Source organism: Salmo trutta, chromosome 32 (genome assembly GCF_901001165.1).
Source record: "Salmo trutta chromosome 32, fSalTru1.1, whole genome shotgun sequence".
Classification (NCBI taxonomy): Eukaryota; Metazoa; Chordata; class Actinopteri; order Salmoniformes; family Salmonidae; genus Salmo; species Salmo trutta.
The window spans coordinates 10,848,531-10,860,616 of NC_042988.1; the positions used below are offsets into that span (position 1 = coordinate 10,848,531).

The 12,086-nt window shown below is 43.6% G+C and overlaps 1 protein-coding gene across 2 annotated transcripts in view; it reads left to right on the forward strand.

Annotated features, from left to right (window-relative positions):
• LOC115171053 (G protein-activated inward rectifier potassium channel 1-like) overlaps window positions 1-12,086 on the forward strand; it is a 38,713-nt gene that overhangs the window by 18,956 nt on the left and 7,671 nt on the right. Inside the window, exon 2 of one of the 2 annotated variants that reach the window (XM_029727518.1) lies at window positions 5,795-6,011. The exons of the other annotated variant lie outside the window; for it this stretch is intronic. Coding sequence (XP_029583378.1) covers window positions 5,795-6,011 — 217 coding nt within the window. The remainder of the gene's footprint in view (window positions 1-5,794; window positions 6,012-12,086) is intronic. 2 annotated transcript variants of the gene reach the window in all.

Consider the following 12,086-nt stretch of genomic DNA (forward strand, 5'->3'; position numbering starts at 1 on the left):
TCCAGAAATCTGTCAGTAGCTTCTGATTAAATTGTCACAGAACCGCTTGTTGCATTTCGATGAGGCTCTCTTGTTCAGATATCAGTAAGTGGACTGGAGGCAGGGCATGAAAGGGATAACAAAGCCAGTTGTTTGTGTCGTCCATTTCGGGAATGTACAATGGCTTGCAAAAGTATTCACACCCTTGGCATTTTTTCTGCCTTACAACCTGGAATTAAAATTGATTTTTTGGGGGGGGGGGTTTGTATCATTTGATTTACACAACATGCCTACTACCACTTTGATGCAAAATATTTGTGAAACAATAAATGTGATTGGATGTTAATTGACATTGTTTTGTTATTTTGCTGAACACTACATAGTTTAATTGTATTTTCGGCAGTGAACGAGGCTACTCAGGCGAGACAAACCTCACCCAAATGTATAGCCCCGTTGGAAAATAGAAATGTACTGTTTGAAAATGTGAAGAAAAATGTTATTTTTTTTATTTAAAAATACACACTTTTTATATAATATATACACAATTGTTAAAACATTTGGGGTCACTTAGAAATGTCCTTGTTTTTTTAAAGAAAATACTTTGTCATTACAGTTTTTTCCAACTGCTTACACACGTTTTCAAAACTGTCTCCCTTTTTCAAAACTCTACACACAATTCCCTAAACTGCACACACAAAATGCAAAATGCCTCACATCTCCTTCAAAATGTAACACTGCATTCAAAATGCCATAAACACATGTCAGAATGAAGCATTTGCATCAAATGGCAAACACTGCTTTCATAATGGTACATTTTTGGATATACCATGTAAACACTGTTGTTCTAAATCTAAAGCTCTTTGGTCTTTCATAGGCTTATATCTACATTTCAATACAATGTTCTACAGTGAAAGTAATCTGCTGAGAGGGGTAACAAGTACACTGTAAACACCAATGCAATGTAGAAACAGAAAATATTTATTAGGCCAAACATTACTGTTGTATAAAGTAGCATACAACAAAACCATAAACATGTAAACCAAAAGTATATTCTTTAGAATACAGTAAAGAACACAATTGTGTGTGTGGGGTCCCTTCTCAGCACCAGGCTGAGAAGAATTTCTCTATGGAATTTAGAAAAGGTGAATATGGGGGTAGGTACAAAACTACAAATTGTGGATGGGTGGCAAACCAGTTTTGGACCAGAACAGCCTGGTGAAAACTAACATTGTCCCATAAAACCACAAATCTAGCAGGCTCCTGATCTGGATCAGGGACAAGCATTGTGTAAATTGCATCCAGAAAAGTGAGCATATGGCCGGTGTTGTATGGACCCAGTGTGGCATTGTGATGGAGGACCCCGTTTTGAGTGAAGGCAGCACACATAGTTATATTACCCCCACGCTGTCCAGGGACATTGGTAATTGCCCTCTGTCCTATTACATTTCTTCCGCGGCGCCTGGTTTTGGTGAGGTTGAAGCCAACCTCATCCACATAAATAAACTCATGGCGAATTACATGGGCATCCAACTCCAATACTCTGTAACAGACAAAAAGGATATACAGATGAGTAAATATGGTATGTCTGAACTACTGGAAGTAGTGTAACATACATACCTCTACAAAGTCATGCCACATATTCTTGACTGTCAGAGTTTCTCTCAAATGGCACCTTGTAAAGTTGTTTCATCGTCACTCGGTGCCGTTGGAGGATGCGTTGTATGGTCGACAGGCTTACAGCATTGATGTTGTTAAATATGGTGTCATTATTCAAGATATGCTCTCTTATCTCTTGAATCCCAATTGCATTGTTGGCCAAAACCATATTTATAATTGCAGTCTCTTGTACATCTGTAAACAAGCGTCCTCGTCCTCCATGATGTCTTTGCCTTTCCACTCTGTACAGAATTCAAACACAATACGTGTTCAGCATAGGAACTGTAAACAATGTACAAAAAAAAATGTAGTACAGCATGATAACCAACTTCATTCATTCAATCCAGTGCAGTAAATGGATGGCTTAGAGTTACAAATGTTTATGCAATACTATGCAGTCATACGTATTTTACAGTATATTACTGTAATGCTAAAATAGTCATTAGATAGTTGCATACCTGTTCTCATTTCTGAAGGTTCGAATTATGGACGCCACTGTAAATCGACTCAAGTTGGGCTGGACTCTCTGTCCAGCCTCTCATGGTCAAACCGTGGTTGATCACAAGATCAACAAGTGTTGCCCTAATCTCATCAGAGATGGCTCTCCTTCCTTCTCTTCTTCGCCCTCGTCCTCTTCTTCCTCCTACTCCTCCTCCAACTCTTCGTCTTTGAATTTGTCCTCGTTGTTGTCCCCTGCCTCTCCCTCCTACTCCTCTTGCTCTCTGTCCATTGTTGGCATCCATTGTTCAAAACAGGGAATCTGACCTTTGACCTATTTATAGGCCTATACTACAGTAAAGCAGTGATTGGTTAGTGATCAGTTAAGCAATTAGTGTTTGCACATGTGAGGAGTGTGTGTGTGACCTGGTGAATAAGTGTAGCATTTTGATTGGTTGTGTTTGGAAAAGGAAAGCAAGTCACTTCCTGTTAGATTTTTGTGTTTTAGGTAGAGAATTGTGTGTAGTGTTTTGAAAAAAGTGTTTTATGCAATTGACAACTGAGTCAAAGGCTGAGAAATAGCTTATGGTTTTGGATATTTGGTGTGTAGTTTTGTACTTTGAGTGAGAGGTTTCAAAAATTGTGTGACATGAAAAGATTTTGTGTGTAAGCAGTTGGAAAAAAATGTAAAATAACATCAAATTGATCAGAAATACAATGTAGACATTGTTTATGTTGTAAATGACTATTGTAGCTGGAAACGGCTGATTTTCTATGGAATATCTACATAGGCGTACAGAGGCCCATTATCAGCAACCATCACTCCAGTGTTCCAATGGCACGTTGTGTTAGCTAATCCAAGTTTATCATTTTAAAGGGCTAATTTATCATTAGAAAACCCCTTTGCAATTATGTTAGCACAGCTGAAAACTGTTGTACTCATTTAAGAAGCAATACATCTGGCTTTCTTTAGACGAGTTGAGTATCTGGAGCATCAGCATTTGTGGGTTCGATTACAGGCTCAAAATGGCCAGAAACAAATAACTTTCTTCTGAAACTCATCAGTCTATTCTTGTTCTGAGAAATTAAGGCTATTCCATGCGAGGAATTGCCAAGAAACTGAAGATCTCGTACACGCTGTATACTACTCCCTTCACAGAACAGCGCAAACTGGCTCTAACCAGAATAGAAAGAGGAGTGGAAGGCCCCGGTGCACAACTGAGCAAGAGGACAAGTACATTACAGTGTCTAGTTTGAGAAACAGACACCTCACAAGTCCGTAACTGGCAGCCTCATTAAATAGTACACGCAAATCACCAGTCTAAACGTCAACAGTGAAGAGGCGACTCCGGGATGCTGGCCTTCTAGGCAGAGTTCCTCTGTCCAGTGTCTGTGTTCTTTTGCCCATCTTAATCTTTTCTTTTTATTGGCCAGTCTGAGACATGGCTTTTTCTTTGCAACTCTGCCAAGAAGGCCAATTTCTACTTAGGGACATTGGCACGTCAAAAGCACATTGTCAATGCTCCCATGTTAGACACTCTTGATGTCATGGGCCCAAGGACTAGAAGTGAGGTATATATAATATACTGTGCTTACACATGTCAAATATTACTGCCCACTACAGGTTCTATGGTTTGGTCTGGAAGTACTGGAAATGCTCTTGAGATTCATATAGCAGGTAGGAGGCAGGATAAGAGGATCCTAAAACAGCAACAGCAGTGTGTTGAGTGGAGGAGTGGGACTGTGTGGGGATGCAGGGTGTGTGTGTGTGTGTGTGTGTGTGTGTGTGTGTGTGTGTGTGTGTGTGTGTGTGTGTGTGTGTGTGTGTGTGTGTGTGTGTGTGTGTGTGTGTGCGCGTGTGTGTGTGTGTGTGTGTGTGGCAGAGAAGAGTTAGAATTGAGGTGTGTGTAGGTGGTGAGGCAGACACATCATCCCAATTATCAGGATGTTGTGATAAGAAACAGAGATGAGAAAACTGCAGTAACAATCTTTCCCTCAGTTTTGGAGACTTACTGTACAGAGAGAGAAAGAATGTAAAAAAAAAAGAAGAAAAACATAAAAGAAAATTCAGATTGTGTCCTTCAATGTGAATAATAACTCTCCGAAACAGTGGGAATAGAAACAATTCTGCGACTCTCCACACTCAGTTGTCCTTCGATTTGAAACACAAAACCTCAATGTCTGACAAACAGCATGTCTTAAATGGCCAATCAGCAGTTGCTACATCCATTTTTGGACATGAATTAATTATATATTCCCCTTGAGTCTTGAAGAATATAACTGATGAGCTTAGTTTAACTGCCGTACCCCATCAGAACTTAAAATATACGCCTGTTTTACTCCAATGTTTGTAAACCAAATAAATGTAAACAAACACTGTATAGCCTCATAAATTGGTTAAAACTCTCATTTTAATATCATGGATGGTCAGTCCCTGCATCAATAGCTCTGTCTATGAATTTGAGAATGAATCCAGCCCAATCCTTCAGTTTTTTACAGAAACAGTGGTGGGGAGCCGGCTTTGTTATGGTTTTTGCTGATTGGCCCATTCATGTTCATTAACCCTCTTATTTTCCTTACGGAAAATTCCAGCAGCTGCATTGTGCACAGACTTACAGATAGAGAGAGATACAGAGAGGGGTATAAGGAAAAGAGACAGGGGAGGCAGAGGGAGACACAGAGAGAGAACTATCAGAGAAGGCTTCAGAAAGAGTGAGAGAGAGAGCGAAAGAGACAGAGAGAGTTAAAGAGAGGAGCCCAGCTCAGCTTAGCTTAGACAGCTGAGAGCCCAGCGCTGTGCCCTGTCTTCATCTGGGCAATGAAATGCTTCTGTACCAGTTAGCACATCGCAGGCTGGGTCTGTCTAAACAGGGTTTTCTCACCACCTCCTCATCTAACCCTCGCCAGGCCCACTGCAAATTAATGTGAAGGGTCAGGCTTGCTACTGACCTGGGTTCTGTGTCACAACCGGCCGTGGCTGGGAGTTCCATAGGGCGGTGCACAATAGGCCCAGCGTCGTCCGGGTTAGGGAAGGGTTTGGCCCGGGGGGGGGGGGGGGCTTGACTTGGCTCATCGCGCTCTAGCGACTCCTTGTGACGGGCCGGGCGCCTGCAGGCTGACTTCAGTTGTCAGTTGAACGATGTTTCCTCCGACACATTGGTGCAGCTGGCTTGCGGGTTAAGTGGACAGGTGTTAAGAAGCGGAGTTTGGTGGGTCATATTTCGGGGGACGCATGGGTTGGAGATAAGGGGAGGGGGATGGGATGGTGTGCTGGGTGATAAGAGAAAAGAGGTACATTGTGCTGGAGGCCATGGCACCTAAAACATAAATGTTCTATCACTTATCAATGTATGCACCCCCATGTCCTGAAATGTTCCTATATTACTTTTGGCTGCCTACTTTGTTTTGGTTTATGTGCTGTCCACTCACCCACCTCCTGAAGGGAAGAAAATAGGAACTGAACAACAAGACAAACAGCATGTGGTGGTGTAGAGGAGATTGATAGGCTCCAGGCTACTCTGCTCCAGTCACACTGTTATCTACAATCATCTTAATAGCACTGCAGAGTGACTCCAACAGAGGCCATGGTAGAGTGGAAAAATGCAAGTCTACAGTTTAAAGTCTAAAAAAAAACCTCTCTCTCTTTCGCTCTCTTTCGCTCTCTCCCCCTATTTCTCCTTTCTCTCCTCCCCCTCCCCCTCTCTCCCACCCTCTCTCCCAGTCTCGTCAGACCCCGGAGGGAGAGTTCCTACCCCTGGACCAGTGTGAGCTGGATGTGGGTTTTGGGACGGGTGCGGACCAGCTCTTCCTAGTATCACCTCTCACCATCTGCCACGAGATCAATCCTAAGAGCCCTTTCTTTGACCTGTCCCAGCGATCCCTCATGAACGAGCAGTTTGAGATTGTTGTCATCCTGGAGGGCATTGTGGAGACCACAGGTGAAGAACCACTACCCTCTCTCCTCCTGTTAACCCTTTAATCTCTTCTTCCTACCCTTCTCTCCTCGTTTTTCATTTATTATTCTTTCACTAGACTTTCTCCTCATTTTAACCCCTTACTCTCTTATTCCTAAAGAGGCTCCTCCTTTTCAAAGGCCCAATGTAGCCATTTTTATGTCAATATCAAATAATTTCTGGGTAACAATTAAGTACCTTACTGTAATAGATTTACATTCAAATTGGCAAAAATCTTTTTGGGTCAAAAACCTATTTCTCAAGCAAGTTTCATGATGGAAACCAAAACTCCCGCCCATTCAAACCTGCTGATTAAAAGGTCATAACACGGGTAAAAAAATGTCACGTATTTAGAGTGGTAGTTTCATCAGCTGTTGTACAATATGATATAAAACACAGGAAAAAACTGAATTTTGACTGCACTGGGCCTTTATTTGATTATCCTTTCACTCCGAGTCCTTTCCTGATCCTTTTCCTCTCCACTCCATTCAGTGGGTTGCTCGTTCCCCTTCTCCACCCTTTGGCTTGCAGTTCTGTTATTCCTCTCTCTCTCCTCTATTATCTAAACTCAAATTCAACTGTATTCTTAACTGCTTATCAGTCTTACATCTTCATGTCAACCTGCCACATATCCCCATGTAATATTTCCATCCAGATTCTGGAGATCGAGTCAGACTAACACATCTCTCTTAATCTCCAAAGCCCTGAAAGAATGTAACAGATATTAGGAATGGTAAACAGAGAGAGCAGTGGAGAGGTGGACTTTGGGTATTGAGGACAGCGCCAGGGAATGGCTTCCTGATTGAATTATGAAGGACATTTTATTACTGCGGGATGGTTTTTATCCCTACCCCATGTATAATAGATAGGGTCATAGATGCGAATGTCACTTAGATAAATAAGCTGGGGGTTCAGCTGAAGTTGTACTATATTTCTCACTGGGCCGAATGCAGGGTTAATTCTGGGATCATTCTGCAACAGTAGGAGACGTTGAACACAACAGCTGTACTGATCTACAGGCAGGCTGCAGGTGTGCTGGGTCACCTACGGAAACAAAAGTGTTTTTCTGTCTTCTACATCGAACAATACGATTCCTCATCCTAATTTTCATACCTAAATAACAGTCTTTGTCTTCTCTGGCATCATTTATTTATTTCTCTGCTGCCTTCTCTTTTTCCTTTCATGTCTCCTCTGTTCTTCTCCCCTCCTCTCTTCTCATTGTCCTGGGCAGAAGAATGAATAGGCTTAGAGGAGGAGGGAGGGATGAGCAGGCAGCATGGTCTGTGCTCTGTTGATAATGTCATTAAGGCAGGCTGCAGCCAAACGTTTAGCCCCTTTTAGCTCTCTCTCTCTCTCTCTCTCTCTCTCTCTCTCTCTCTCTCTCTCTCTCTCTCTCTCTCTCTCTCTCTCTCTCTCTCTCTCTCTCAGCAGGACTGTGGTTCTCTGAGCTGAGGAGCAAAGCAGGGGGCAGCTGAGGGGGTCTGCTCTGTATGAATGAGGTGGCCTTGGAGTCACCCGTGTGGTCCCGTGCACAATGTGACATCCCTTACTCCCCAGAGAAAGACATCCATACCATCCACTGAGAGACAGACAGAGCATTGTCCTGCCATTTGAGAAACCTTCTGTCGCCAACTGATAGCCTGTGCAACTTTCTGGTGTCTGATTGGATGGTTATGGGGTCTCTCTACTACCACACTATGATTGTGCATCAGCTCCTATTCAACTAGAGATGTGTGTTATGTAGGCCTAGTTGTCACAGCTTTCTGACAGGTGTGTGTGTGTGTGTGTGTGTGTGTGTGTGTGTGTGTGTGTGTGTGTGTGTGTTAGATGAAGAGAACCAGTCGTAGGATTGAAAAGTCGCTAGGAGAAGAAGAGGCATTGTATTATGAAAATGGTCCATTTGATTAGTGCCAGTGGAGGCTTTACATAAAGCTCTCTCCAGGGACACGTCGCTCTCTGTCCACCAGCTGTTTGCTCACTTGCTCAGCTGCTTTGATTTTCATTCAAGACCCACAGAACATAACAGACTGTCAGTGTAATTCAGGATACCTGGATGATGATGGGGCGAACTGGCAGGAGTGCCGGGCCCTGAAGCCACATCACTTCCTGCTGCACCTGTATACCTTTCCAGTCATGTAGCCACCATCAATGGGAAAATTATAGCAAATTATTCTATATGAAATATAAAATAACTTTAATTCACTTCAGCTTTGGGTTGAGGATAGTCAAGGGTTTGGGTGTAACCTTAGGCTTAGGTTGTGAAAACCCCTTGGTAGTGATATTACTGTTTCAGTCAAATGTCAGAGAAAGGATGAGTTTTTCTTTCTGCAGTCAGCCAGCTCTGTTTGGGGCGACAGGTAGCCTAGTGGTTAGAGCGTTGGGCGAGTAACCGAAAGGTTGCTGGATTGAATCCCTGAGCTGACAAGGTAAAAATATGTCGTTCTTCCCCTGAATAAGGCAGTTAACCCACTGTTCCCTGGTAGGCCTTCATTATAAATAAGAATTTGTTCTTAACTGACTTGCATAGTTAAATAAAGGTTCATTTTAAAAATTAACTGAGCAATACAGGTCTCATAAGTGGCTATTTTACAAGAGATGAGGTCAAATAAAAACCTGGCTCAAATCAAAAAATCGAATACAATTGTATTTGTCACATGCTTCGTAGATAGCAGGTGTAGACTTACAGTGAAATGCTTACTTACGGGCCCTTTTCCAACAATGCAGAGTTAAAGATCAAAATAATACACAATGGATAACGAATAAAAAAAACGAGTAGAAATAAAATGGCTATATATAGGGAGTGGAAAATAACATGGCTAAATACAGGGAGTACCCGTACCGAGTCGATATGCAGGGGTACGAGGTAATTGCGGTAGCTATGTACTGTACACATACCGTGCCTTGGGAAAGTATTCAGACTCCTAGACTTTTTTCACATTTTGTTAGGTTACAGCCTTATTCTAAAATGTATTAAATTGTTATTTTTTTCTCATCAATCTACACACAATACTCCATAATGCCAAAACAAAAAACACATTTCTAGAAATATATTAATATCACATTTACATAAGTATTCAGACCCTTTACTCAGTACTTTGTTGAAGCACATTTGGCAGCGATTACAGCCTCGAGTCTTCTTGAGTATGATGCTACGAGCTTGGCACACTTGCATTTGGGGATTTTCGCCCATTCTTCTCTGCAGATATTCTCAAGCTCTGTCAGGCTGGATGGGGAGCGTCACTGCACAGCTATTTTTAGGTCTCTCCAGAGATGTTCGATCGGGTTCAAGTCTGGGTTCTGGCTGGGACACTCAAGGACATTCAGAGACATTCAGTCCCGAAGCCACTCCTGCGATGTCTTGGCTGTGTGTTGTTGTCCTGTTGGAAGGTGAACCTTCGTCCCAGTCTGAAGTCCTGAGAGCTCTGGAGCAGGTTTTCATCACGGATCTCTCTGTACTTTGCTCCGTTCATCTTTGCCTCGATCCTGACAAGTCTCCCTGCCGCTGAAAAACATCTCCACAGCATGATGCTGCCACCACCATGCTTCACCGTAGGGATGGTGCCAGGTTTCTTCCAGACGTGAAGCTTGGAATTCAGGCAAAGAGTTTAATCTTGGTTTCATCAGACCAGAGAATCTTGTTTCTCATTGTCTGAGAGTCTTTAGGTGCCTTTTGGTAAACTCCAAGCGGGCTGTCATGTGCCTTTTACTGAAGAGTGGCTTCCGTCTGGTCACTCTACCATACAGGCCTGATTGGTGGAGTGCTCCAGAGATGGTTGTCCTTCTGGAAGGTTCTCCCATCTACACAGATGAACTCTAGAGCTTTGTCAGAGTGACCATCGGGTTCTTGGTTACCTCCCTGAACAAGACCCTTCTCCCCTGATTGCTCAGTTTGGTTGGGAGGACAGCTCTAGGAAGAGTCTTGGTGGTTCCAAACTTCTTCCATTTAAGAATGATGGTGGCCACTGTGTTCTGGGGGGACCTTCAATGCTGCAGACCGTTTTTGGTAACCTTCCCCAGATCTGTGCCTCGACACAATCCTCTCTCGGAGCTCTACGAACAATTCCTTAAAACTCATGGCTTGGTTTTTGCTCTGACATGCAGTGTTAACTGTGGGACCTTATAGAGACAGGTGTGTGCCTTTCCAAATCCTGTCCAATCAATTGAATTTGCCACAGGTGGACTCGTATCAAGTTGTAGAAACAACTCAAGGGTGATTTCGAGTCTCATGGCAAAGGGTCTGAATACTAATGTAAATAATAATTTTTAATACATTTGCAAAAATGTCTAAAAACCTGTTTTTGCTTTGTCATTATGAGGTATTGCTAATGATATTTGTTTTTTAAATCCATTTTAGTACAAGGCTGTAATGTAACAAAATGTAGAAAAAGTCAAGGGGTCTGAATACTTTCCGAATGCATTGTAATAGGCAGTAACAGCAGTGTGTGTGTGTGTGTGAGTGTGTGGGTAGAGTCCAGTGTATGTGCATAGATTCAGTGCAAGAGAGTTAGTGCAAAAAAGGGACAAGGCAGGTAGCCATTTGATGAGTTATTTATCAGTCTTGTTTAGAAGTCTTATGACTTGGAGTTAAATTCTGTTCAGGGTCCTGCTGGTTTCAGACTTGGTGCAGTGGTACCGCTTGCCGTGCGTTAGCAGAGAGAACAGACAATGACTTGGGTGGCTGGAGTCTTTGACAATTCTTTGGGTCTTCCTTTGACACCACCTGGTATAGAGGTTGTGGATGGCAGGGAGCTTGGCCCCAGTGATTTACTGGGCCGTATGCACTACCCTCTGTAATGCCTTGCGGTCGGATGCCAAGCAGTTGCCATACCAAGTGGTGATGCAGCAAGTCAAGGTGCTCTTGATGGTGCAGCTGTATAACCTTTTGAGGATCTGGGGGCCCTTGTCATCTGAGGGCCCATCTTTTCACCCTCCTGAGGGGGAAGAGGTATTGCCGTACCCTCTTCACGACTGTGTTTGGACCATGATAGATCCTTTAGTGATGTGGACAAAGGAACTTGAAGCTCTCAACCTACTCCACTACAGCCCCGTCGATGTAAATGGGGCCGTGCTCAGCTCTCCGTTTCCTGTAGTCCACAATCAGCTCCTTTGTCTTACTGATATTGAGGGAGAGGTTGTTGTCCTGGCACCACACTGCCAGGTCTCTGACTTCCTCCCTATAGGCTGTGTCATCGTCATCGGTGTCATCGTCATTGCCTTCCACCGTTGTGTCGTCTGCAAACTTTATGATGGTGTTGGAGTCGTGTGTGGCCACGCAGTCGTTGGAGAACAGGGAGTACAGGAGGGGACTAAGCACGCTCCCCTGTGGGGCCCCCTTGTTGCGGGTCAGTGTGGCAGATGTGTTGTTGCTACCCTCACCACCTTCTGGGGCGGCCCATCAGGAAGTCCAGGATCCATATGCAGAGGGAGGTGTTCAGTCCCAGGGACCTTAGCATAGTGACGTGCTTCGAGGGCACTATGGTGTTGAATGCTGAGCTGTAGTCAATGAACAGCATTCTCACGTAGGTGTTCCTTTTGGTCAAGTGGGAAATGGCAGTGTGGAGTGCAATAGAGATTGCGTCATCTGTGGATCTGTTGGTATGGTATGCGAATTGGACTGGGTCCAGGGTGTCTGGGATGCGGATGTTAACGTGAGCCATGACCAGCCTTTAAAAGCATTTCATGGCTACAGATGTGAGTGTTAAAATGGCGCCGAAAAAGAGGGCTGCCTCACTTCTAGTCCTTAGGAAACTTTGCAGTATTTTTTAATGTATTATTTCTTACATTGTTAGCCCAGAAAATCTTAGCTGTTATTACATACAGCCGGGAAGAACAATTGGATATTGGAGCAGCGTCAACTTACCAGTACTACGACCAGGAATACAACTTTCCTGAAGAGGATCCTTTGTCCATACCACCCAGGGTATTTGAACTGATTCCAGAGGCCGACCCAAAACAACGCTGCTGGAGGAGAGGGAGTCGGACTTCGGAGATGTGCACACCACCCACCGCTTCCGAGTGTATTACTCGCTAATGTCCAGTCCCTAGAGACATCAGGGATTG